At 52.5% G+C, this 21,541-nt stretch overlaps 4 protein-coding genes across 6 annotated transcripts; 2 read left to right on the forward strand and 2 right to left on the reverse strand.

Annotated features, from left to right (window-relative positions):
- Positions 1 to 611: 611 nt before the first annotated feature.
- FAM229A (family with sequence similarity 229 member A) lies at positions 612 to 1,504 on the reverse strand. Its single transcript, XM_087761195.1, has 3 exons — positions 1,375 to 1,504; positions 1,082 to 1,219; positions 612 to 809 (listed from the first exon to the last, which is right to left on the reverse strand). The coding sequence occupies exons 1-3, from the start codon at positions 1,416 to 1,418 to the stop codon at positions 707 to 709; spliced, it is 285 nt and encodes a 94-aa protein (XP_087617321.1). The 5' UTR covers positions 1,419 to 1,504; the 3' UTR covers positions 612 to 706.
- Positions 1,505 to 1,687: 183 nt separating this feature from the next.
- Positions 1,688 to 2,966, forward strand: TSSK3 (testis specific serine kinase 3). Its single transcript, XM_087761189.1, has one exon. It carries the CDS (start codon positions 1,790 to 1,792, stop codon positions 2,732 to 2,734), a length of 945 nt encoding a protein of 314 aa, XP_087617315.1. The 5' UTR covers positions 1,688 to 1,789; the 3' UTR covers positions 2,735 to 2,966.
- A 136-nt stretch (positions 2,967 to 3,102) lies between these two features.
- On the reverse strand, positions 3,103 to 10,855 carry BSDC1 (BSD domain containing 1). 2 transcript variants are annotated; one of them, XM_087761186.1, is made up of 11 exons: positions 10,790 to 10,855; positions 10,540 to 10,600; positions 9,782 to 9,898; positions 8,980 to 9,150; positions 8,810 to 8,864; positions 8,294 to 8,409; positions 7,835 to 7,903; positions 7,544 to 7,625; positions 6,814 to 7,353; positions 5,635 to 5,738; positions 3,103 to 5,046 (listed from the first exon to the last, which is right to left on the reverse strand). In XM_087761186.1, exons 1-11 carry the CDS (start codon positions 10,798 to 10,800, stop codon positions 5,014 to 5,016), a joined length of 1,359 nt encoding a protein of 452 aa, XP_087617312.1. In that variant the 5' UTR covers positions 10,801 to 10,855; the 3' UTR covers positions 3,103 to 5,013. The 2 variants fall into 2 exon arrangements, with proteins under 2 accessions (XP_087617312.1, XP_087617314.1); XM_087761188.1 differs by lacking the exons at positions 10,540 to 10,600; positions 10,790 to 10,855 and adding an exon at positions 10,214 to 10,521.
- A 76-nt stretch (positions 10,856 to 10,931) lies between these two features.
- Positions 10,932 to 20,813, forward strand: ZBTB8B (zinc finger and BTB domain containing 8B). Of its 2 annotated transcripts, XM_087761184.1 has the most exons (4): positions 10,932 to 11,544; positions 11,749 to 12,199; positions 14,865 to 15,043; positions 15,364 to 20,813. In XM_087761184.1, exons 1-4 carry the CDS (start codon positions 11,254 to 11,256, stop codon positions 15,679 to 15,681), a joined length of 1,239 nt encoding a protein of 412 aa, XP_087617310.1. In that variant the 5' UTR covers positions 10,932 to 11,253; the 3' UTR covers positions 15,682 to 20,813. The 2 variants fall into 2 exon arrangements, with proteins under 2 accessions (XP_087617310.1, XP_009469229.2); XM_009470954.2 differs by having other exon boundaries at positions 10,936 to 12,199.
- Positions 20,814 to 21,541: the final 728 nt, after the last annotated feature.

Below are 21,541 nucleotides of genomic sequence, written 5' to 3' on the forward strand. Positions count from 1 at the left end.
CCCTCGTGTCCCAGCCCCTCACACCCTGTCCCAATGTCCCGTCCCTCGTGTCCCAGCCCCTCGTGTCCCAGCCCCTCATGTCCCAGCCCCTCACACCCTGTCCCCTTGTGTCCCATCACTCATGTCCCATCCCCTCGTGTCCCATTCCTTCATGTCCTGTCCCCTCGCATCCCGTCACTCGTGTCCTGTCCCTCGTGTCCCACCCCTCACACCCCGTCCCTTCTGTCCCAAGCCCTTGTGCCCCATCCCTTGTGTCCCATCCCCTCGCGCCCTGTCCCCTCCTGTCCCATCACTCGTGTCCTGTCCCTCGTGTCTCATCCCCTTGTGCCCCATCCCTTCACACCCTGTCCCCTCGCGTCCCATCATTCGTGTCCTGTCCCTCGTGTCCTCTCTCTCACACCCTGTCCTTTGTGTCCCAATCCCTTGTGCCCCATCCCTCATGTCCCATCCCCTCGTGTCCCATCCCCTCACGTCCCATCACTCGTGTCCTGTCCCTCGTGTCCTGTCCTTCATGTCCCCTCCCTCACGCCCTGTCCCCTCATGTCCCCTCTCGCCCCACAACCCTCCGTGGCCGACACACCACGCATGGGTTTTGAGCACAGAAACGCTCTAAGACGTCCTTTTATTATAAAGTCTGTCCCCAGTCTGTGTCCGCGGCAGCTCCGCAGCTGCGGGGCTGGCTGCGGCCGGCGCGGCGCGGGGGCCGTTAGGTGGTGCGAGGCCTGCCGCTCCCTCCCATGGCGATGAACACGTCAATGGGGACGTTGGGCAGCGTCAGGCGGTGGCTGCCGGGGCATCGCCGCAGCCGCCTGCGGGGAGAGAGCGGGGTGAGCCCAGCGGCGCGGCACGGCACGGCACGGCACGGCACGGCACAGGACGCTGCCTGCCCCGATACAGCCTGCCGGCAGCAGCAGCCCGCCCTGTCCCAGGGCAAGCAGGGCTTCGAGCCATCAGATGAAGCTTTTGGGAGCAAACCAAGCCGCGTTTGCCGGAGCAGGGACCTGGTCTGTGTCATCGGGACACGGCGTGGCTGCGCCGGGGCCAGCCCCTGCACCCCGCAGGGCGTCCCGGTGCCCCTTACCTTCCCACAGAGCACTCGGCGCCTACCAGCTCCTGCGTTTCGGGGGGCACAGCCGAGCTGGGACAGTCACCTGCCTCGACGGGGAACCTCCGAGCCTGCGGCGCCCGCTGGGTGCTCATGTCCGGGTCCTGGACGCGTCTGACCGGAGAGGAGTGGGTGGGTGAGCTGGGCGAGCACGGGCCCCCCAGCCACGGTGGGGGAACACGGGGGGACCCCGGCCAGCCCCGTAACGTCCGCGCCGCCCACCCCAAGAGCCCCCGCTCACCGCGAGGGCGTTCCAGCCCGTCCCCCACCTCGTTGCGCGTCCGCCAGCCGACTGACGCGGCGTCGGGTGCATCACAATGGCAGCCCCAGGTTTTAAAAGGTCCCTCTGTGCCCCCCCGGGCGCTGCGGGTGCCGAGATGCTGTCGCGGAGTCGCTGCAGGACGAACTGACGGAGCGAAGGGTCCCAGCCCGCGCCAGGAGATGGAGGGGTTTTTGCTTGCCAATGGCTACCAGCTCGGCAGGACCATTGGGGAGGGGATGTACTCCAAAGTGAAGGAGGCTTTTTCCCAAAAGCACCAGAAGAAAGTGGCAATTAAAATAATTGATAAGAAGGAAGGCCCAGAGGGTAAGAGCTGACCCCCAAAGAGCTCCAGGCTGAGGCACCATCCTTCCCTGGAGGCTTTTAATTCCCGGCAGAAAGCCGGTTTCCCAAACCGACGGCAGATGGGGGGGGGGGGGGGGCAGTGCTGGGGGTCCAGCAGAAAACCCCGGGGACCGTGGCTGGAGGATTCGGACCCATTTAGGCGGCCGCCCCTCCGACCGCAAGGCCGGCAAAGTGCTGGCAGATCCCGGCATTCCCCTTCGCCGAGCATCCCTTGGGGAACGGTGCCAGGCCGTAAGGAACCAGGCACCCCGGGAACGCCCTTCCCTCCCTCTGCCGCGTCCCAGAGGGGTGCCCAGAGCTCAGCGACGTCCCCGCGAGCAAACCCGCCTCCTCTCTCGGCAGAGTTTATTCAGAGATTCCTGCCCCGGGAGCTGCAGATCGTCACGCGCTTGGACCACAGGAACGTCATCCGCGTGCACGAGATGCTGGAGTCCGCGGAAGGGAAGATCTGCCTCGTGATGGAGCTGGCGGAGGACGGGGACATCTTTGACTACGTGCTCCACAAGGGTCCCCTGCCCGAGCCCCGCGCCAGGGCGCTCTTCCACCAGCTGGTCGAAGCCATCCAGTACTGCCACGACCGCGGGGTGGCCCACCGCGACCTCAAGTGCGAGAACGCCCTGCTGCAGGGCCACACCTTGAAGCTGACGGATTTCGGCTTCGCCAAGCTGCTCCCCAGGGACCGCAGGGAGCTGAGCTGGACCTTCTGCGGCAGCACAGCCTACGCGGCGCCCGAGGTGCTGCGGGGCGCGCCTCACGACAGCCGCAAGGCCGACGTCTGGAGCATGGGCGTCATCCTCTACGCCCTGATCTGTGCCTGCCTGCCCTTCGACGACACCGACATCCCCAAGATGCTGCACCAGCAGCAGAAAGGCGTCTCCGTCCCTGGGCACCTGGGGATCTCCAAGGAGTGCCAGAACCTCCTGAAAATGCTCCTGGAACCGGACATGATGCTCAGACCCTCCATCGAGGGGGTCAGCAGGCACCCGTGGCTGACCAACCCCTGAGAAGGACTCGCCCTGCTCTCCCCCATCAGAACAGATTGTCATTTTAGAAACAATAAATTTGGAGGTGGGTGTTTCCCAGCCAGCCAGCCCCGCAGGTGGTGTGCCAGGCCTCGGGCTGCCAGAGACAAGGTCTGCTTCGTACTCGGGCCTTTTTATCGGCTCCCTCAAAGCCCTGGGCTGTCAGCGGCGGGGAACAGGGCAGACACGAGCTGCCAGCAGCCTGGGGCAGCAGGGGTTCGCCGTCCCGAGTTCAACAAAGCTGGGTGGGAGGAAAGGGAAATTCGAAGCGGCCGACACGCAGACCCTCTCTCGAGGCAGCCGTCCCCATCCCGCAGGCAAAGGGAATGAGAACACCCGACACAGGCAGAGACTCTGTAGAATTCCTTTAATTGCTGTTAACTGCAAGTCTGTAAAAGGTTTGGAGAAAGTCATCCTTACAAAACTACCAGCTGTTAGAATTGTTCCTGGTTTTCACCCCAGCTAGAAAAGGCTCAGGGAGACGCAGAATAGTTCAGAACAGAGAATATTGCACAGACAACCAAACGGTTAATTTGACTAAAGAAAAAAAAGTGACACAGATGAGAGCGCTGCACCCCTGGAGCTCTGCCGCAGGCCCAGGGACCCGGCCGCGACTCATACCCCAAACCCCGAGGGACCGCAGCCCCGAGCCCCCGCTGCTGTCACCTCCCCGCAGCAGGCTCTCCCGCTACAGCTAAATTTGAGCCCAGGACAGGGCGAGGCTGCAGCGCGTTTGGGAGGCGCTGCGGGGGCCCACCGTACACCAAGCGGGAGGCGAGTTGTAGCTTGGTCCCCGGCCCTTGTGGGTTTTCCAGGACAGAGAAGCGCTCATGTAAGCGCCTGAAGTCACCGCTGCCACCGATCCACCTGTGTGGGCAGCTGCATTTGAGAATCTCCCCAAAGCCGGGGGAAAAAAAAAACCCCACCAAAACCAAAATCGCAACTCTTCCAGGTGCAGCTGGGTCAATGCTATCCGAACCCAGAAGGAAACCCACAGCTCCAATGAAGCAGCCCTGGAAAGGGCAGAAGGACAAAGGCAGATGCGTAAAACCACCACCCGGAAGGCGCAGCGAGGGCTCTCTCCCTTTAGGATAACTGTATATTAGCAACATCCACTGAGGAGCATCTCATGACGTTAGAAGGGAACTGCCCCAAAAAGAGAGGCCTGGGGCGGGCAGGACACGAGGGGGCAGGGGAGCGGACAGACACGGCCCCAGCCAACAGGTACCACCCGCGCTTGGGCGCTTCTGCCTCCCCCCAGGCTGGGAGAGGGAAGGGCCGAGCCTGGGCGCCAAGGCGGAGGTTGAAGTGGTCAGTGGGCCAGACTGGGGCCTTGCGAGGGCTGAACTGGGCACCACAAGGGAGGGGTTCTGCTCCCAGGGTGACCCAAATCGCTGCCCGCCCAGAAGGGCTCAAGTAAGAGCAAGCCACAAGTACTTTGCATGGAGGATTTAACTAGAAGTACACAAAACCCAGAGGAGGAAGGCAGTGCAGCTGCAAAGGGGGAGGCAGCAGGCCTTGGCTCTTAGAGGAGCTGCTGCTCTTGCAGCAGGAAACCCGAGTTTCCATTAGAAAAAGCTTCCAAGACGAAAAGCCAGGCAGAAGCTCAGGGTTTGGCAGGGAGTTCGGCTTCTTCCAGCGTGGCCCAGCTTTGGGTCAAAGCCACAAGCCAACTGCCTTTCTTTGCGGCAACGAGTGGCAGAGCAGAAGGGGCTTCTGCTGCAGCATCTCCAGCCCCCAGCCACTCCCTGCACGGGGGCTTTCTCCAGGGATGGCCTGGCCAGCAGCGCAGAGCGGCGAGCGAGCAGGCACAGCTTGCATCCGAGAACCTTTGAACTGCCGGACTGTAGATTAGGCGCGCGCACAAGAAGCAAACGATCAGCCAGCTGGCAGTCGGGCGGCACCGAGCAATCCTGCCAGGTGTCCGAGCGCCCAGCTCGCCCCGGGGACCCCTTGCTGCATCGCGTCTGCCTCTACCCGACACCTTCGGGGCGGTCAGTTTTGGCTTGGCCGGTCTCTGGGACCTACGGAGAAGACGGGCTCCCTAGCAGCTAAGTGTACGAGCAAATTCCTGCTTCCTCCTCCTCCTCCAGGTCTGAAGCGGTCACTTGAGTTGCCCACAGGATTTAGCAGGAATGAAACGCCTCCAGCCTGGAACTGCAATCCCCAGCACAGCTACACACAAAGGAACAGCCAGTCCGTGATTTAATTCACATTCGATGGTGGAAATGAGCCTGTGACACACACTGGAAGCAGTCGCTTTATTCCCAGTCTTCCCACTCTTCATCTTCCAGCTGCAAACAAGAGTCACATCCCTCAGTTTGTTTCTGTAACTCAGCAGCCATCCATCAAGAGATCCTCCTGCCCGGGGCACCTGAGTCAGCACAAAGCCTGACACATCCTCACGCTCCCACGCCCTCACACCAGGGATTTGCTTGCTCTGTTCCCCTTGGGGAACTCGCACACTCATCCCTCTTTAAGCACGTCCAAACAGCCACCCTCTGCTCCAGCTAACACCCATGACTCCCACGCCGAGATCCCAAGCTATGCCTGTGTCCTCAAAGAACAAACGCCGCCTTTGAGAAGCCTCCTGCGAGCTCTCTGGGCAGGCAGCTGCCTGCTGCAGCACTGCCCTTCCAGGCCAGCGGCAGCCACGTCTCGCTGAAACGTGCTGCGCAGCCTCGGCTCCAGCACAGGGGCTGGAAGCGGAGCTCGAGCCGAGGGATTCACCCTCGTGCTCTGAGGCGCTGCAGCCTCTCCCCACCTCCCAGGGGAAGCACCCAGCAACGGCAGAGCTCACGCAGCATCACCCCAAGGAGTTGCTGATGGTTTCTGGGAGCAATCTTCTTGCCTATTTGAGTGAGCACCTCCCCTCGACTCACCTCCCCAGACACTTCCACCTTCGAGAGCGCCAGCTGCACCTCCTCTTCGGTCATGTCCAAATCAAAATCCTTTTCCCAGTCCTCACTGATATCGGTGCTGGAGCCTGTAACCACAAACATCCCGACTGAGCCATCGGAGCCGCACGTGCTCTCCAGACGCTCTGGCCAAAGCACACAGCTGCCCAAGCAGGCCCACAAAGCTCTGGCATTCACAAGGCTCGGATCTACCGCAGCGAGGAGAGGAAGCCTCCCCTGTTCCCAAGAGCCGGCTGTCAGCTCGCTGACAGAGACGGGACGGACTGAACTGCACTTCCCTCGCAGCAAGGGCTGTTTCAGAACAAGTGGGAGAGGTGAATGCTGAAACGTGTTCTCCTCTGGCCTAGGAGAACTAGGATGTGTCACGCTTCAGTCACACAGAAAACACAACAGATAAGGAATGGCAGGAGTGACTTAGATATGGGGACCGTCACACTCCCGGACAGAACGAACCACCTCCTGGGGCAGAGGAGCAGCAGGGACACCGCAGGGGCGGCGTGCGGAGGGAAGGAAACACCACGTTCCCTGCACAGACCGCGGCCTTGCCCCGGCACCCAGCAGGCCGGGGACCAAAGGTCCACCCTGTTCAGCTGACAGACTTCTGGTCTCGTCTGATTTCATTCTGCTCACAGGCCCAGTTCCTGATACTTGGCCACCTCGCTGGAGCTTTGGTTGCTTCCAGGGGCTTTATAATCCTATAACCAACATAAGCATCATTCTGGGAGGCCTGCAGCAGGCTCTGCTGAAGGCAGAATCCCCTGCAATGAAAGGCTTGTAAATAGCATCAGCCAGAGCTGCGACACATCCCTCCTCGGGGTCCAGGGGAGTCTCACCCTCTGTTCTCCTGAGGGAACACCAGGAATGGGGCTCAGGAGAGGGCTCGGGCCAGAGCCAGCTGCGGCACCGGCCCAGCCGCCTCCTGAGAGCAGATTGTCACCATCTGATGTGATGCACTTGACCCTGCCCAACAGCATAACGATTTGCTTTCACTTTAGTTTGGCCATTAGACAGTCTTTGGATCTAACCTTCCGGGATGATTTTACCAAAATCCCTTTTCTCCCCCCCCACCCCACCAGAAAATCAGAGCCCTTTCCCCAAAAGCTGCCACCCCCAGCAGAAGGCTTCCAGGCGCCACGTACGCACCTTTCTTGCCGTTGTTGGAGGGAGTGGATTTCCCACTATCCGAGTTCAGCTCAAAGACTCGTAGATCTGTTGGTCCTTCCTCTTTCAGAGTCTCTGTCCTGCCCTGGGCTTTGCTCTCCACCTCTTTTTGCTCTGTAACAGCCGGTTGCTCTGAGGATGCTGCTGACTCCCGGGCAGGTGCAGAACGATGGCCAGGTTCTGGGGGCTTTGGCAGGGAGCTCTGCTCTTCTGAGGTGGCCTCCAGCAGCCTCTGAGAGAGATCTCCGGTCCCAGCTGGTTGCGCTCCAGTCTGTAGCTGCGCAGCAGGCACAGAGGCAGGGTTTGCAATCTGAGTCACAAGGGAGACGCTCTCACTGCTCTCAGAGGGGCTCCCCTCTGCTGGGGCCGGCTCCGGAGGGAGGACGGCCCAGCTTTCCTCTGAGGGTCCCTTGTGAGCAGTGGGGTGGCTTCCCTCCAGGGCTGCAGGGGCAGATTCTTTCTCTGCTGCTTCTGGAAATTTCACGTTTGCACAAGGCAGGGGTGACATCCCCAAGAACTCCTCTGTAGGAAGGCAGAAGAGAAGCAAGAGATGTTTCAGCAAGCGCAGCAGCAGCTGACAGTGCAGCAGGGTTGGCTGCAGCTGGGCTGGGAGCTGGATTTGTGGGAGCGAGGAGGAGCCACCACCCTCTCTAACTGAGACCTGCCAAGGTCTGCACGAGCCCTCCCGCAGATCCCCAACCACCTGACCCACCTTCATCCTCCTCCCAGCCCGGCTCCTCTTGGTGAATGCTCTGCTCCGCTCGCTGCTTCAGAGCCTCCCTCCGGGCTTCATCCTGCAGGGAATTCACTGTCAGCAGTGACTCACGTCCCCAGCCCTTTCTTCCCCCAGGCATTTCAGTGTCAGTGACAACAAGGACACAGACAAGGCAGCCCAGATCCCTGCTTTTCCACGAAAATTCTCTTCTGCCTTTTTGGTCTGCGTTAGAGAGCTCCTTGGCTGGAGTGCCCACCCACGGGGGGAGACACCCACCTCCTGACCTACCTGCTCCAGGCGATGCACTTTATAGAAGTAGCGCTGCCAGAATTCAGAATGGGAAACGGCCACCGGCACCTGGGAGCGACACGGGAAACACCACGAGTGACTTCAGCGGGAGGGCTGCGCTTGCTGCCTTGCTCCCCTCTCCTCCCGAGCCTTGCGGCTACCCTCATAACCCGCGCAAGGCACCTGCGTTTTCAGGTGCGCAGACCTGGGACCAAGCCTCAGGTACGCACCGGCAGATGTTCAGACACACACCAAGCAGCTACAGAGGAACTTCTGTTCCAGCCCCATGACAAACAAGCAGGGAAGAACACCACAATATGCTGCCTAATCCCTGCGGCAGTTTACCATGCAACCACAGTCCTTTCTGCCACCGACTCCAGGGCCCGAGCAGCTCAGAGCTCCCCTCCACCACACCTCAAGTCAGAACTTGCCCACTACAGGAGCCAGGCAGGGCCTTACCATTTTGGAGTAGAGAGCCCGGATGGAAGGGCTGGTTGCCAGCAGCTCTGCGATCTCCCCTTTCTTCTCCTCTAGGTTAAACTGAGAGAGCCAGGCCTTGAGGAGCTCAGCAGGGCCTGTACAGGACAAGCACAGAAATAACAGTCCTTGGCACAAACAGAGCAGGAACAGTCTGGGGAAGTTTCATTGGAAAAATACTACGGACCAGACCAGCTGGGGTGAGCAAGGGGCAAAGGAGGAGGGAGACGTGGGTCTCTGAGCCCACCCCACGTCGTGGGTCCTCTGTCAGCATGAGGCCACATAGCGCCAGCTGTAGCGGCAATTTAAACTGACCCAGCAAACTCTCAGTCTAAGCCAGTCCCCAATGCAACAGACAGATCTGCTCTGTAAACAGCGACCCCATCTACAGCCATGCCAGCAGACCCGCTGGAGAAAGGCTCTGGGCAAATTCCGGACGGCCCACAGACCCAGGCGAGGGCCAGCCTGGCTCGGCAGCACTGCCAAGCCCCCCCGTACCATCGGGTTCGTTGCAGTAGGTGGCTGGGTCCGACTGGAGGCTGTAGAGGCGAGCCTGGAGGGGAAGACGCAGAGGGCAGAGCTGTCAGTGGAGGGGCAGCAGCAGAGCCCCAAGAGCACAGGGCTCGGGACTCCGCATCCCGGCGAAGCTCCGGGAACGGGGCACTCACCTTGGCGCTGTCATAGGGCTCCGTGGTACCTGAGGGAGTTGCCATCAGTGTTATGACATCGCAGTCAATGGTCTTATCCGGCGAGGGAGCAAATGTGTCTGAGATGACACCCAGGAAGTCAGAGAGCCCTTTCCTCACCTTTTCAGTCGCACCTGAGGAACCTTCTGCCCTCTTGAAGAGAAAAAGCAGCACAGTGTAAGTAGCAGTACCCGCAGCAGCAGGACAAGTCTCGGTCCTTTCTGGACAGGTTCCTTTAAGGAAGCAGGACATCTCTCCCTTCAGAAAAGTGCTAATGAGGCGACTGTGTGGCCAGGGCTGGGCGAGGAGAAGGGTGTGGTGGCAGGCACCAGCCTCAGGTGCGGTGGGGCAGGCAGGCCTTGCAATAGGTTTGCCCAGAAATGAGCCTAGGCTTTGCAGAGAAGGACACAGCCAGGTCTGGGGACTGGCTGGTTTGGGGGCTGGACTGTCACAGCGGCAGCTGTGCAGGGCTAAGGCTGACAGCTTGCGCAGAGATCTGATGCCATACTACAGTGACGCTGCCAGTATCCCAGCTACACGGCACACTGGGAGAGGGAAAGCACAGGGAACCTGTCTCCACTCATCTCCAGAGGTTCCTCACCTCTACAGCAAGGAAATGCCATGCAGTGCTCGGCACCGAACCTGCCCCGGGGAGAAAGCCTGAAGCCTGAAGCTCGTGGTTATACGTTGGGGTTTGTTCAGAGGATCATGTCCTCAGAGGCCATTCACCCCCCCGCTTTGCTTTCTGCAAGAAGAATCCCAGCTCTCCCGCCTCTGTACTCACTGCCAGCTTGTCCTTGACCACGCTGGCCGTAGCAGCGATAGTGCAGGCTGTGTCATGCTGCACTACTTGAGTGAACTCCGCCAGGTCCCGTTTCATGAATTCCAAAGCTTCTGTGGACTGTAAGGAGACGACAGATAGACTGTGCGATCTTTTTGCCCTCCAACAAAGCCAGGGTCACTCTGGGAACACCCGACACATTACAAAGATTAAAGTGCGAGAGCCTTTAACCCAGCTGAGCCCTTACCCCAACTCAGGCAATGGGTAAGACCGTAATAAAAAAAATAATGACTGGAAGCAGCTATGCCCAAAACACATTACAGTGGGGCTTTTTTTTAAGCTAAGATAGGAAAAACACAGGTTAGGAAGAGCCTCGTTGTCAGTTTTGCGTATAATTAACATAAGCAATGCTGTCACAGGCAGGAAATTACACACCAGAAAGCGATGCTGCAAGCACAGGCCCTCCCCGCTCAGGTGGCGATTTTCACATCAACAGAGCCCAGCGCTGCTGCCCTGAGCCGTAAGATCCCAGCGCAGCGGTCAGCTCCCCGGCTCCCAGAGTTACAACAGACAGATCGGAACTCCCTCGACAGGGAGGGCTGCGGTGGCCAAGGCGAGGCTCAGAAGGGCATCAGAGCCGCCGCTGACAAGGCCGCGGCCCGCAGGGAGCCGGCCAGCCAGCTCCGCGGCTCCCTCCGCCCGCCCACCCCCGGGCAGCGGGTCCCGGCGCCGTCCCGCAGGTCCGGCCCGCCGCTTCTTACCTTTTCCTTGACGGCTTGGTAGCTCTGCTGCAGCCAGCTCCGCCACCAGCCCCCGTCCTCCCTGCCGCGGTGACACAGGCGTCAGGCAGGCCTGGCCCTGGCCCCGGGACCCGGCAGGCCCCGGGACCCCGGCCCGGCCCGGCCCGGCCCTGCCCGCGGCCCGAGCCCCACCGCCCCCCGGGGCCCGTCCCCTTCCCCGGGGCCCCGGTGCTGAGCCCGGGCCCGACCCCTTCCCCGCTGCCCAACTCACCCCTCCGCCATCTTGGCGGCCTGACGTCACCAATATTTACCGACCCCTCACCCCGCAAGCCCCGCCCCCGCGGGCCGGGACTCTTCGCCGACGTCACTTCCTCCTCCTCCTCCTCCTGGCGGGAGGGCGGCGGGCGGGAGCGGAGCCGAGCGGCCCTCGGTGCGGGGCGGCGGGCGGGGACGCCCGGTGTCGGGAAGGAAGAAGCTTGGTGGCGGCGGCAGCAGCGGCGACGACGACGCCGCCCGGGGGCGGGGAAGGGCCGGGGGTCTGCGCGGCGGCGGCGGGGAGGCGGCGCGGCCGCTACCGGTCCCTCCGTGCTCCCGGTCCCTCCGTGCTCCCGCTCCGCAGCGCTTACCCGCGGCTGTGGGGAGAGGCTGGCGGGAGGCGGCGGTGGGTCCCCGGGAGCTCCGCGGGAGCTGACGGTGCCTTCTGGTGGAGCCCGGCCGCCGGCGGCGGCGGGAGCGATGGAGATGCAGTCCTACTACACTAAGCTGCTGGGCGAGCTCAACGAGCAACGCAAGAGGGACTTCTTCTGCGACTGCAGCATTATCGTGGAGGGGAGGATCTTCAAAGCGCACAAAAACATTTTATTCGCCAACAGCGGCTATTTCCGAGCCCTGCTGATTCACTACATCCAAGACAGCGGACGCCACAGCACCGCCTCTCTGGACATTGTCACCTCGGAGGCCTTCTCCATCATCCTAGATTTCCTTTATTCCGGGAAGCTAGATCTCTGCGGGGAAAATGTTATCGAGGTGATGTCTGCGGCTAGCTATTTGCAGATGACCGATGTGGTCAACTTCTGCAAAACGTATATAAGGTCATCGTTAGATATTTGCAGGAAAATAGAGAGAGAAGCTGCTTTCTATCAGGCTGATAGCGGGAGCGCTGGTTCTGCGAGAGAGGGCACCTCGTACAGCTCCAAGAGCCAGTGCTCTGCCTCTGTCTCTTCCCTGCAGGAAAAGGAAAGGATTTCGGATTGCCAGAGAGATCCTCCCTGCGGCGAATGCAGCAGCTGCCATCCCCTGGAGCTCGTGGTCAGAGACCCCGTAAGCAGCGACTCTCCAGACGACGTTAATTCTTCGCTGCCCAAGGGGGTGGAACCCAAAGTAGAGTTTGACTCGGATGAAGTGGAGGTAGAAGTGGGCGAACGGCTGCCGCAGTATCCGACCCCGTTGTCGCTGGAGCAGATGGAAGAGGGGCTGCACGGCGGGCAGGCGATGGACCTGGCCTGCAATAACTATCACATGAAACAATTCCTAGAGGCCCTGTTGCGCAACAGCTCAGCTCAGAGAAAGGATGACGTGGTTCATCACTTTGTCCGGGGCTTTGAGGGTAGGCCAGAGGATGCAGGGGTAGCCATGAGTTCCATGATGGACATTCACAGCGACTGGTATGGTGAGGACACAGGTGAGAGGACTCCAGGGGGGCGTAGTCTGTATAATCGAGGAGGAAACGGCTTAGTTGTGCGACTTCCCTTGTTACTCTCGTTCTTGTTCAGGAATATATTGCTGAATATTATGCCGTAGCAAAATAAACTATTGTTCTGGACTTCAAAAGAAAGCTGTACTCATTTATTCAGTGCAGCGCTTGGGAGGTAAGTATTTCTCACAGCTTTTACGGTCTCTTTGAAACAGATCCTGGAGCTTGGTGTTGGTGACGCTGCTTTAATAAACAATCTCCCTTGGGACCTTGTTGAATGGCAGGCGAATTTTTAAAAAGAATCTTCCTCTCATAATGTCAGTGTTATAAAGAGCAATCGGAAAGATAAGTTGAGCTGCCACAAGAGGGATCTGCTGTAGAACCTGACAGACCAGAAGTAGCTTATTCCACTGGAGCTCCTGCCAGCGCATCGGTTGCTGGATGATAGTCTGGTTGCTGTTACTTTGAACTTCAAAAGGGCAGAAATCAGTTTTATTCGATACCGAGTGATACCTAGAAATTCTTTAAGAGCACTGAAAGCTTTAAACTCTGTGGTATTGCATAAAGAAAAGACTTGACTTTTACCTCTAGAGGCAGACTCGCTTTCCAGCTGCTGGGCACCTGAGGTTCCACTGCTTTCCCAAGCCCAGCGCCTGTTGGGATGTCTCTCGCTGGCAGGAATGTCTCCTAGCAGCAGTCTCGGGGACCTGGAGAAGAAGGAGGTCACGTGCATACGCAGTTCTCCTGAAGCGGACAATAAGGATTTGGGCATTTTGTCTGCTTACAGTAACATTGGCACACAACTTGCCTCAGCCAAACTGCCTTACGAAGACGGGAGGCGGCTCTGACGACAGCTGCAAGTGCCATAGCTGTTCGGGATGTGACAAATGCAATAACGGTGTGGGCAACAGACAGGACATCTTTCACTGAATGTTCGACTCTAGATAGCAAGCTTACATTCGTGTCACTTCCAGCTCAAGCATGCGCGTGTGATCTTAAAGCCAATAAAACCGATATATTCTCTCACTGCTTTAAGGAATCTGATAAAATCACAAACACAGTCTTACGGTCACTAAAAGACTAAAGTTACCAGAGGGCTGTCACCAGACCATGCCTATGGTTTTTGACGTGTAGCAAGGCAAGAGCATCTAACACACAAACTTGGCTTACTTTTTTCCCCTCTTAAAATCTTCAGACTGTTAATGAATCATTAAAAGGGAAATGCTTCTAGAATTCGATAGAGAACATCAGGTGTTATGACAACGTATTAGCAACGTTAATGGTAGATGTGCTTTAAATAGGAGTGGGGGGAGAAATCCAAACCTTGCATTCAGTTATGTTTCTCTGCTAAAACTGAACATCGTAAGCATTTAGTAGAACGGGAGTATCTCTTCTCAGCTTTTAGTGCTCCTGCAATCTTAGCATTTTCACAAGACGCCAGGAATGAGAAATACAAAGTCCTGAGAAAAGAATGCTTCTCTCATGCATTCAGGCTGACGGGTGAGACAAATGCCACTTACTTTCAAGTGTCCACGTCTGTTCCAGTCATCCTGGTCCCCTTTACAGCTGGTGGGGGGTGAACGGGCACCTGGAGAGAGCCTGGAAGCCAGGCAGGTCTCAGAACTGCTTTTCTTTTTTTTAAATGGAGCTCTGAAAGTCCAGCAGGGATTAGCAAGACCTTGTGAAGGTCCAAAACTGGGTGAGATGAATTTCACTCGGTAGCCACGCGTTAATACTAGCCACTCCTTTTTTTGAGACTGGGTTGGAAGAACTCCGGTACAAGGAACGTTCTACAGCCCCACCTACTTCGGTGTAGCTGTTGAAGAGCTCAAGGCTTGATGAGCAAACACTTCCCTGAACTAGGGAAAACTAAGCTTTTAGTAGAACATCTCCACCTTTATGCTGGAAAGGAAGCTCGTATCTGGGCTGACGGTGAAAAACTTGGCAATACCTATGTTTATATAAAATGTGATCTTCAAATTTAATTCTCTGGTTTTGCATCTGACTTCATAAATTACGTATTACTTGTAAAATGTCTGATTTTAGGAAAAGTAAAATATCATCAGCAAATGTATTGGAGTCCTTCATCTTGTTATTTCCAATAGAAAGGCTAAAGTGAATGGCAGTAGAAACAAGCGTTCATATTTTCAGATGGGTTCCCCACATCTAAATTTATGCACGTTGTAAGAGCGTATGGGAAACATTGCACTACTTCTACCTGTAATTTGTGTTAAAGATTTTTGTTTCTAATGCTGTTTAATGCTAATGGTATCTTAAAAAAAAAAAAAAGTAAGTAGGAGACTTTCTATGGCTGAGATAGTGCAGAGACCCCACTGCACTAAAAGCAAATTTTTGGCACTTAATTAAACGGCTTCTTAAAATAAAATTGATTTGTTTTTCTGTTGTGAGCCAACTCCCTTAGAGCATCAGCTATGTAAGTATAGGCAAGCTGATTTTCAAGGGACTTGATCATCTGCAGCTGCATGAATGTCTTCTGAAATTGCACAACCTACAGAAATTCCAGGTAAGCCAAACGCAAAAAGAGGGGAAAGTCAATTATCTTGACTCAGATTTGCAGCAAGGAGGATAAGAAGCCAAGAGAGCTAACATCGGTGAGCTGCCTAATCTAATGCACTGTGTTTTCTTTCAAAAGGTGATGTGTTAGTTGTGCCGATCAAGCTTCACAAATGTCCCTTCTGTCCCTACACGGCCAAACAGAAAGGAATACTAAAACGGCACATTCGCTCTCACACAGGTGAGAGACCCTACCCCTGTGAGACGTGCGGGAAACGTTTCACTCGGCAGGAGCACCTTCGGAGTCATGCTTTAAGCGTAAGTTTGAAAGATTATCAGTCAATTTTGAACAGGTTTTGGCGTTTCCCGATTGTATTTCCCAAAATATGTTGGACAAAATGATTGTTGCCAACGCGAGATAAACTTTTCTAATAATACGTTTAAGCCACTGATCGATGGTTCATTAGTACTTATGGAGCCCCGAATCTTTGTTGCTGGAAATGGGATGGGATCATCTGCCCTTTAGCTTAAGTGTAGATGTTTTTCTGTTCTAGGGATATATGCAAACCAGCACCCCAGGAGCTAAAGCAAGAAGGCAGATTGCCTTTTTTACCATAGTTTTTTATTTTTAAATTCAGGTGCATCGCTCGAACAAGCCAATTATCTGCAAAGGCTGCAGGAGGACGTTCACAAGTAGCCTGTCTCAAGGATTACGACGCTTTGGCTTGTGCGACAGCTGCACCTGCGTGACCACTACCCATGAGGACTCGATGCCCATTAACCTCAGCCTAATGGAACCTTCATCAGAAGGCCAAGAGAAAGGGGACGCCGATAACGATTGGCCCATCTATGTGGAGTCTGGAGAGGAGAACGATCCAGCTGACGATGATGATGCCGATGGTGATGACAAGCAGGAAATCCACAGGAGCTTATCGGACCGAGAAACGCTCATGTAGCAGTGAGAGGAGAGCGGGAGCGTTTAGTGTGTCTCCCTGGCGGTGGTCGGTCTGCCACAGAAAACTGCGTATTTGCCCAATTAGTGAGGCTGTGCTGGTTTTTATTATTCCGTTTTTTTAATAGAAGAGTGGGGAGAATTGGAATTTTTAGTACTTTTAAGTTTTCAGTGCTGTGCACCAGAAATCTGTGAAGAATCTTCTCTCTGGGGTTCACAGAGGTTGTACTTGAGCAATTCCCAGTGGTGTCTCTGCCTCCTACTTTTGAGTTTGCAGGTGGAACATCTCTGTTTTGTTTTGATAACAGGTTTCTTCAAATAATGCTGTCGTGGTCCTTATTCCCTGACCTGAAAAGGGCACCATCTGAAGATTACATTAAAGAAATGTAGTTTTCATCCATTACCTTGGGACTTTTCTAAACTAAGTTGTGATCCTTCTGTATTAGGACATGATTATCTAAATTGTAAACCTTAAGTGTTTGCTTAGACTGGATTTGACCTGGAAACCAGGGCAGACAAACCAGGATAACAAAAATATGCTGCTGCTGAAAGCATAGGCAGTAATAATAAATAGATTTCACATGTCCTTAATTGCAGGTATTTAGAGAACAAGCTTCTCTTTCTGAATTGTTTTTACTGCATCTTCCTCTCTCAAGAGCTCAGACTACAGATCTTCAGATGTGTCTTTAATGTCATTTGGACATGAGTAGTCTTGGCTTAAGAAATACTAAGCACACGTTACGGTGTCTAGCAGCTTGGTCTCTCGGTTTAGACTAAGCGAACTGCCTAGTTTTCTTCAGCTTTTTACAGCAGAAGTTAAAAGCTGTCAGTCAGGTGACTTGGAAATTTTGATTCTGGTAGAGTAAACAGCCAGATTCGCAGCTGAGGAGCAATTAAATATAAATATCTGAGCTATGCATATAAACCAGCTCTGACTACCCTTTTTAAAGCAACTGGGTAGGAAATCTCAGAAATTTTTACCAGCCTCTTTCTACGCAAATCCTTTTCTTTCTCTTTTGCTATATTTTCTTTTAGTCTTCGGTGATCCTTCTCACGGTTTATGTTGTTGTGTGACTTTATCCAAGTACTGTTTTGTTTTTTTAAAAAAAAACTTCAGTGTGGACCTCATGTTTCTTTGCTGGGATAAAGGTTGGCTTTCAAAGGAGGTGAGACTTTTTTACCTTTCCAGTACCAAGTTGATATAAGCTATCAAAAATCAAGCTGGGAAGCTTTAGAAGAGAACGCACCACCAGCAGAAAGCCCGTTTGCTTATGGGTAACCCACTGTTCCTAGTGAAGAGACAAAACTGAAATATACTGTGAAATAAGACTGTTAATGCTTCTTTACTATGTTGTTCGTAAGCGTTTAAGGAAAAGGCAAATTGTATGAGTCTTTCTAGCTGGAGTAAGTGCTAGATCAGAAGCCTGTAGACAGACGTGGCTGACAAAGAACGAGCAGTTCCTCCCACTTAACAAGACAGGCTTCTCGAGGGTTTCACTGGAAAGACTTTACACTTGGCAAGCATTAGATGGAACCTGAAAAAAAAAAAGAGCCCTCTGATTTAACCAGGGTTTTTTTGCATACCTTGTGCTTTCATTTTACATACTGAAAAAGAACAATTCATCTTCTCTATCTGCTTCATCCTCCAGTGAAACAGTAGTCCTCTAGTGACGTCGCAGTTTACTTGGCAGAGGTGAATCTGATGTCACAAATGCAGTTAAGAATTCATTGCCAGATGAGGTAGGATGAGGAAAGAAGAAACAAGCTTCTTTTTAAAGAAGTCACTTTACTAGTGGTTCCTGAAAACAGCAGAAGGTAGAGAGACTTGTTTTGAAATGGTCTGGTCTAAGTTCTTGGTGAGCGCCACCTTCGCAGGAAGATGCTGGCATCACATGCGACGTTTATTTTCTGTAACTGAAGTTGCGTAAGCTTTCAGGAGCCCCTGTTCCAGGTCATCTGTCAATTTGAGTTTGTAACAGCTGAACAGTATCATAGTGACACACATCATCACAGGATAATCTCACTGGGACAAGATCTTTAAAAAATTCAGGGCTCTGTAGCCCCTATTTCAGTCATCTAAATTAAGACCATCAAAGAGACAGCTCGTGTAGATGCCCGATGTGGAGCTGAGCTCCTCTGAAAATCCTGCTGTGGTTTTGGGTCCGTAGCGCTTTTGAAAATCTGAGCAAAACGTGGGCTTGTAAATCTTGCCGGCACATTTGAAAATACCACCTCCAGCCTACCGGGGCTAGTCTTTTGGACTGCTACTCTATTTTTGTTGAGTCCATCCAACATCAGAGGGTATTTTTTTGGTATCCGCTTACCTGATAAAGGACGGACTTCTGCATGTGAGAACACCTGAAAGAGAGCCACGGATTATCTGCGTTTGTCGGGAGACTAACTCGCTAATGAAAAGTGGGGTAAGAATGTAAATAGGGATCCAAAATGATATTTAGTGGCCAGGCATCCCAATTTCTGGTCGTGCCACCGCATTGTAAATATTGGTAGAAGCCACTAGACGTGGAATATCGACTGAGCGTGGTTCAGGCTAGCGCGCCACAATTAAACTGTCAGAAGATTTAGCTCCTCGCACGGCTGAGCTGCGGGCTAGCTAACTCTGAAACTGTGAAGACATTCAGCGTAGGGAAAATGAACCTCTTGCGAAAGTCCGTGTGTAATAAGAGCTGCAGGAACGACTGCAGAGACCTTCAGCGATTTTACTTCAACCTGCTTTCTTTGGTCTTAGAGATTGTTCTTGTGCGTCTTGTGCGTAGAGAATGGAGCCGTGTTAAGGTTTGTGTGATGCTGGGGAGGGGTGCGGGTGGGGGGTACGCCGTTCACGGTCCAGGGGAAAGCGACCACCAAAATCGATGTTTCCCGTGGAACTGTCATCTCGTGCTGCTTTGTTTTCAATGGAGTCCTTCAGCCTTTGTAGTTAGAAGAGGGTTTATCCCCGTTCTTGTGACCAGATGTTCATGTAAAGCTGTTTGCTGTGCTTTCCACTTAGTTTTTGGATGTTTTTCCTGAAATCTTCCCTTGTAGATCCAGCCTCTACAAGCTTTGAGAAAATGATGTAGCTGTTTTCAAATATTCATACGGTGCTTAATGACGAATCAGAAATAGCATTTTTAGGAAAGTGATTTCTAATACAGTCTCTTTCTCAAAGTTTTTTAAAGGCCATGCAGACTACATATCTTAAAGTCTTAGCTCTATGTAATTGACTTTGTTTAGGAGTATACGTTTGAACGTACTTTTGCACATAATTGCACTGTATTTCACTGAAGGAATACATGCTGCACTGGTATTCGTACTGCATTTAACCTCTTGGTGCAAGACCTTGTAAATCTTCCAAATGTGGTTATTTAATTTACTGATGTTTTGTAAGGCAGTTTCATAACCGAAGTCCTTTAGTCTAGTTTAAATGACAAATTCTTATAAACCGAACCTTATTTGTAGAAGTGACTTGACTATATTTGTGGATCTTGGAGCATTCTGGAGCTTTTGGATTGATTGTCTAGAAAATAAAACTCTCTGAGAGGGTTGCTTTGATTTTTTTACCATTCAAAAGTTGACTGAGTAAAGCTGAGAGTGTCTAGCTTAAAGCTCGTATTTCAATTTCTGGGAATTACAAATGGATATAGCCATTTCGGGCAACAGACACTTTGCAAGCAAGAATTAGATTCTTGGTAGGAAAGGATTCAAAGGATGCTGTCAACTTAAAACCCAGCCAGCTGTTTTTTTTTTAGAAAATCTTTTATATTATTAACACTGGCTTTGCTTGCTTACCAGTTTTTGTAGTTTTATAATCATCTTAACTTTTTAAACTCTTTTTAAAGCTTTTCTTTTTTCATGCGGGGTGAGAAAAACCCGTGCAATTGGGAAGCAGTCACTGATCCCAGCTAGAAGAAACTGCTGTCAATGCCTCGAATAAAATGCGTGAAGGGGTGGGGGGAACAGACTCCCAAATATTCTTTCCAGGTAATTTTGAATTATATTGGATACTTCACAAATGGACTTCTTTAAACCTGATTTTACAGACTATGATAATTAAAACCTGCGTTTACCTGTTGATTCAGAATATCCTGAATCAATGAAAAAGGTAATAACCCCTTCTTTCTTTTCACTGTTTTCATTCAACAGTGAAATCTGTTCACTTTTATTTTATTGGGATTTTTAGGTTTATACATTTTTGCTTCAGAAGTGCCTGAGAATTAGTCATGTTTCAAAACTTATTATTGTTTTTTTTTAAAAATCATTAAAACATTTTTGTTTAGTACTGAAGATTTTTTGATCCAACTTAAGTTGACAGTGCCCTTTAGCGTGCGCATAAAAATTGCATTTCTTCTCTTAAAGGCCACTGTTAACCTGTCAACCAAATAACTGAAGACAGTCTGGTTTTTTGCCTTTTGTCGGATCGTTTGAAATTCAGATTTTCTACATGTCTAGAAGTATTAGTAACACGTATGAGGATATAAAGGGCACGAAGCTGTTAAAACCTTGCCAGCGGCTCCATTTATACCCGTACGTGTGGTGTGCGTGCCCACGCAGAGCTGCTTTTAGGTCGGGAGTTACAGTTAAGATGTCATCGTCTCTGCCATGTAGGTCAGCGGAGCACTTTTACTAAAACACAACCAGCGAATACAACAACTTTTTTGGTTTTTATTGAACGGTTATAGGCAGGTGCCTGGGTACTAGTAAATTAAAAAGAAAAAAAACCCACCAAGCAACTAAAAATCAAACCAAACCAAACACCGCCCCTCCCTGCCCCCCGAAAAATCCCTCTCAACCAGCGCTCTGCGCACCAACTCTAAATGCCACCCCCAAATACCCAAAAGCAACGTGCTGGGCTTTCAACTTGGGACTGCCGATTGAGATGCAAAATATTTTAACTGTCACAACAGATGCCTCTCTACTTCTGACATGCTTTTAGCGTAGCCAGCCAAGCCCCGTGGAGGCTTAGACACACGTGATCGCTCCCATGGGTCACGAGACTCGTTACAAGGGTAAAATTTAAGCATACATTGATCGTTTTGCAGAATTAGAAACCAAGTCAGCTCTGAGAAATTCTTAAAAGTTCTTCAGTGGCAAGGCTTATTTTAATTTTTAGCTGCTGTTTTCTTTTGGGGTTGGAAGGGAATTACGTGAACACAAATTTAATTTTAAAGCCAATGACTGTGCTACTGATTTTTCAAATTCTGTCGTGTTGCTTGGTTGTTGATAACTAAGGTATGAGAGCTCTGACCCAAACCAGTGAGCATTACTTAAACAAAAACAGGACGCTTGCTTTGAAATTGTTTTCTTTTTGTAGTTGTTTGTGTTTCTAATACAAGAAAGATATCTTTTGTTGGTAAATAATAGCTATTGGTAGCTATAACAGCTGTTTCTACATCACAAAAAAATGTGAATACCTCAGTCTTTGGAGACTTGGAGGATTCTTCTCTCCCCCTGTACGAAACTGAAAACTAGAATACTCGCTAAACGAAACAAGAGTTAACACTTTGGGGAGATGCCCTGATTTTAGAACCTGCTTTTTGAGATGCCATCATGCAGACGGATTTATGGGTAGAGCCAAGGACCTTCGTCAAGCTCCAAGCCCGTTCCAGGATCCGTCCAAGTGAAAGCCGGCACAGCAACAGCACTGTGTTACTGAACAAGATGCTGGGTAGTTGTTGAGGCAGGAGAGGAAGATTTTCTTCTTCACTTTTGAAAACCAGTGGGCGAATGTTGCCAGTTAATGCAGTATCGCCGGACAGAGCAGTGGAGTAGTTCAATCACAAGTAAATTGTCCTAAAATACTAATTGGTACAGTAACATTTGCATTCGTACCATCTGAATCTGATGTACGTGAAATTCAGTTACCCCGG

Source organism: Nipponia nippon, unplaced genomic scaffold (assembly GCF_047370975.1).
Source record: "Nipponia nippon isolate SJK-2023a ecotype South Korea unplaced genomic scaffold, ASM4737097v1 scaffold_23, whole genome shotgun sequence".
NCBI lineage: Eukaryota > Metazoa > Chordata > Aves > Pelecaniformes > Threskiornithidae > Nipponia > Nipponia nippon.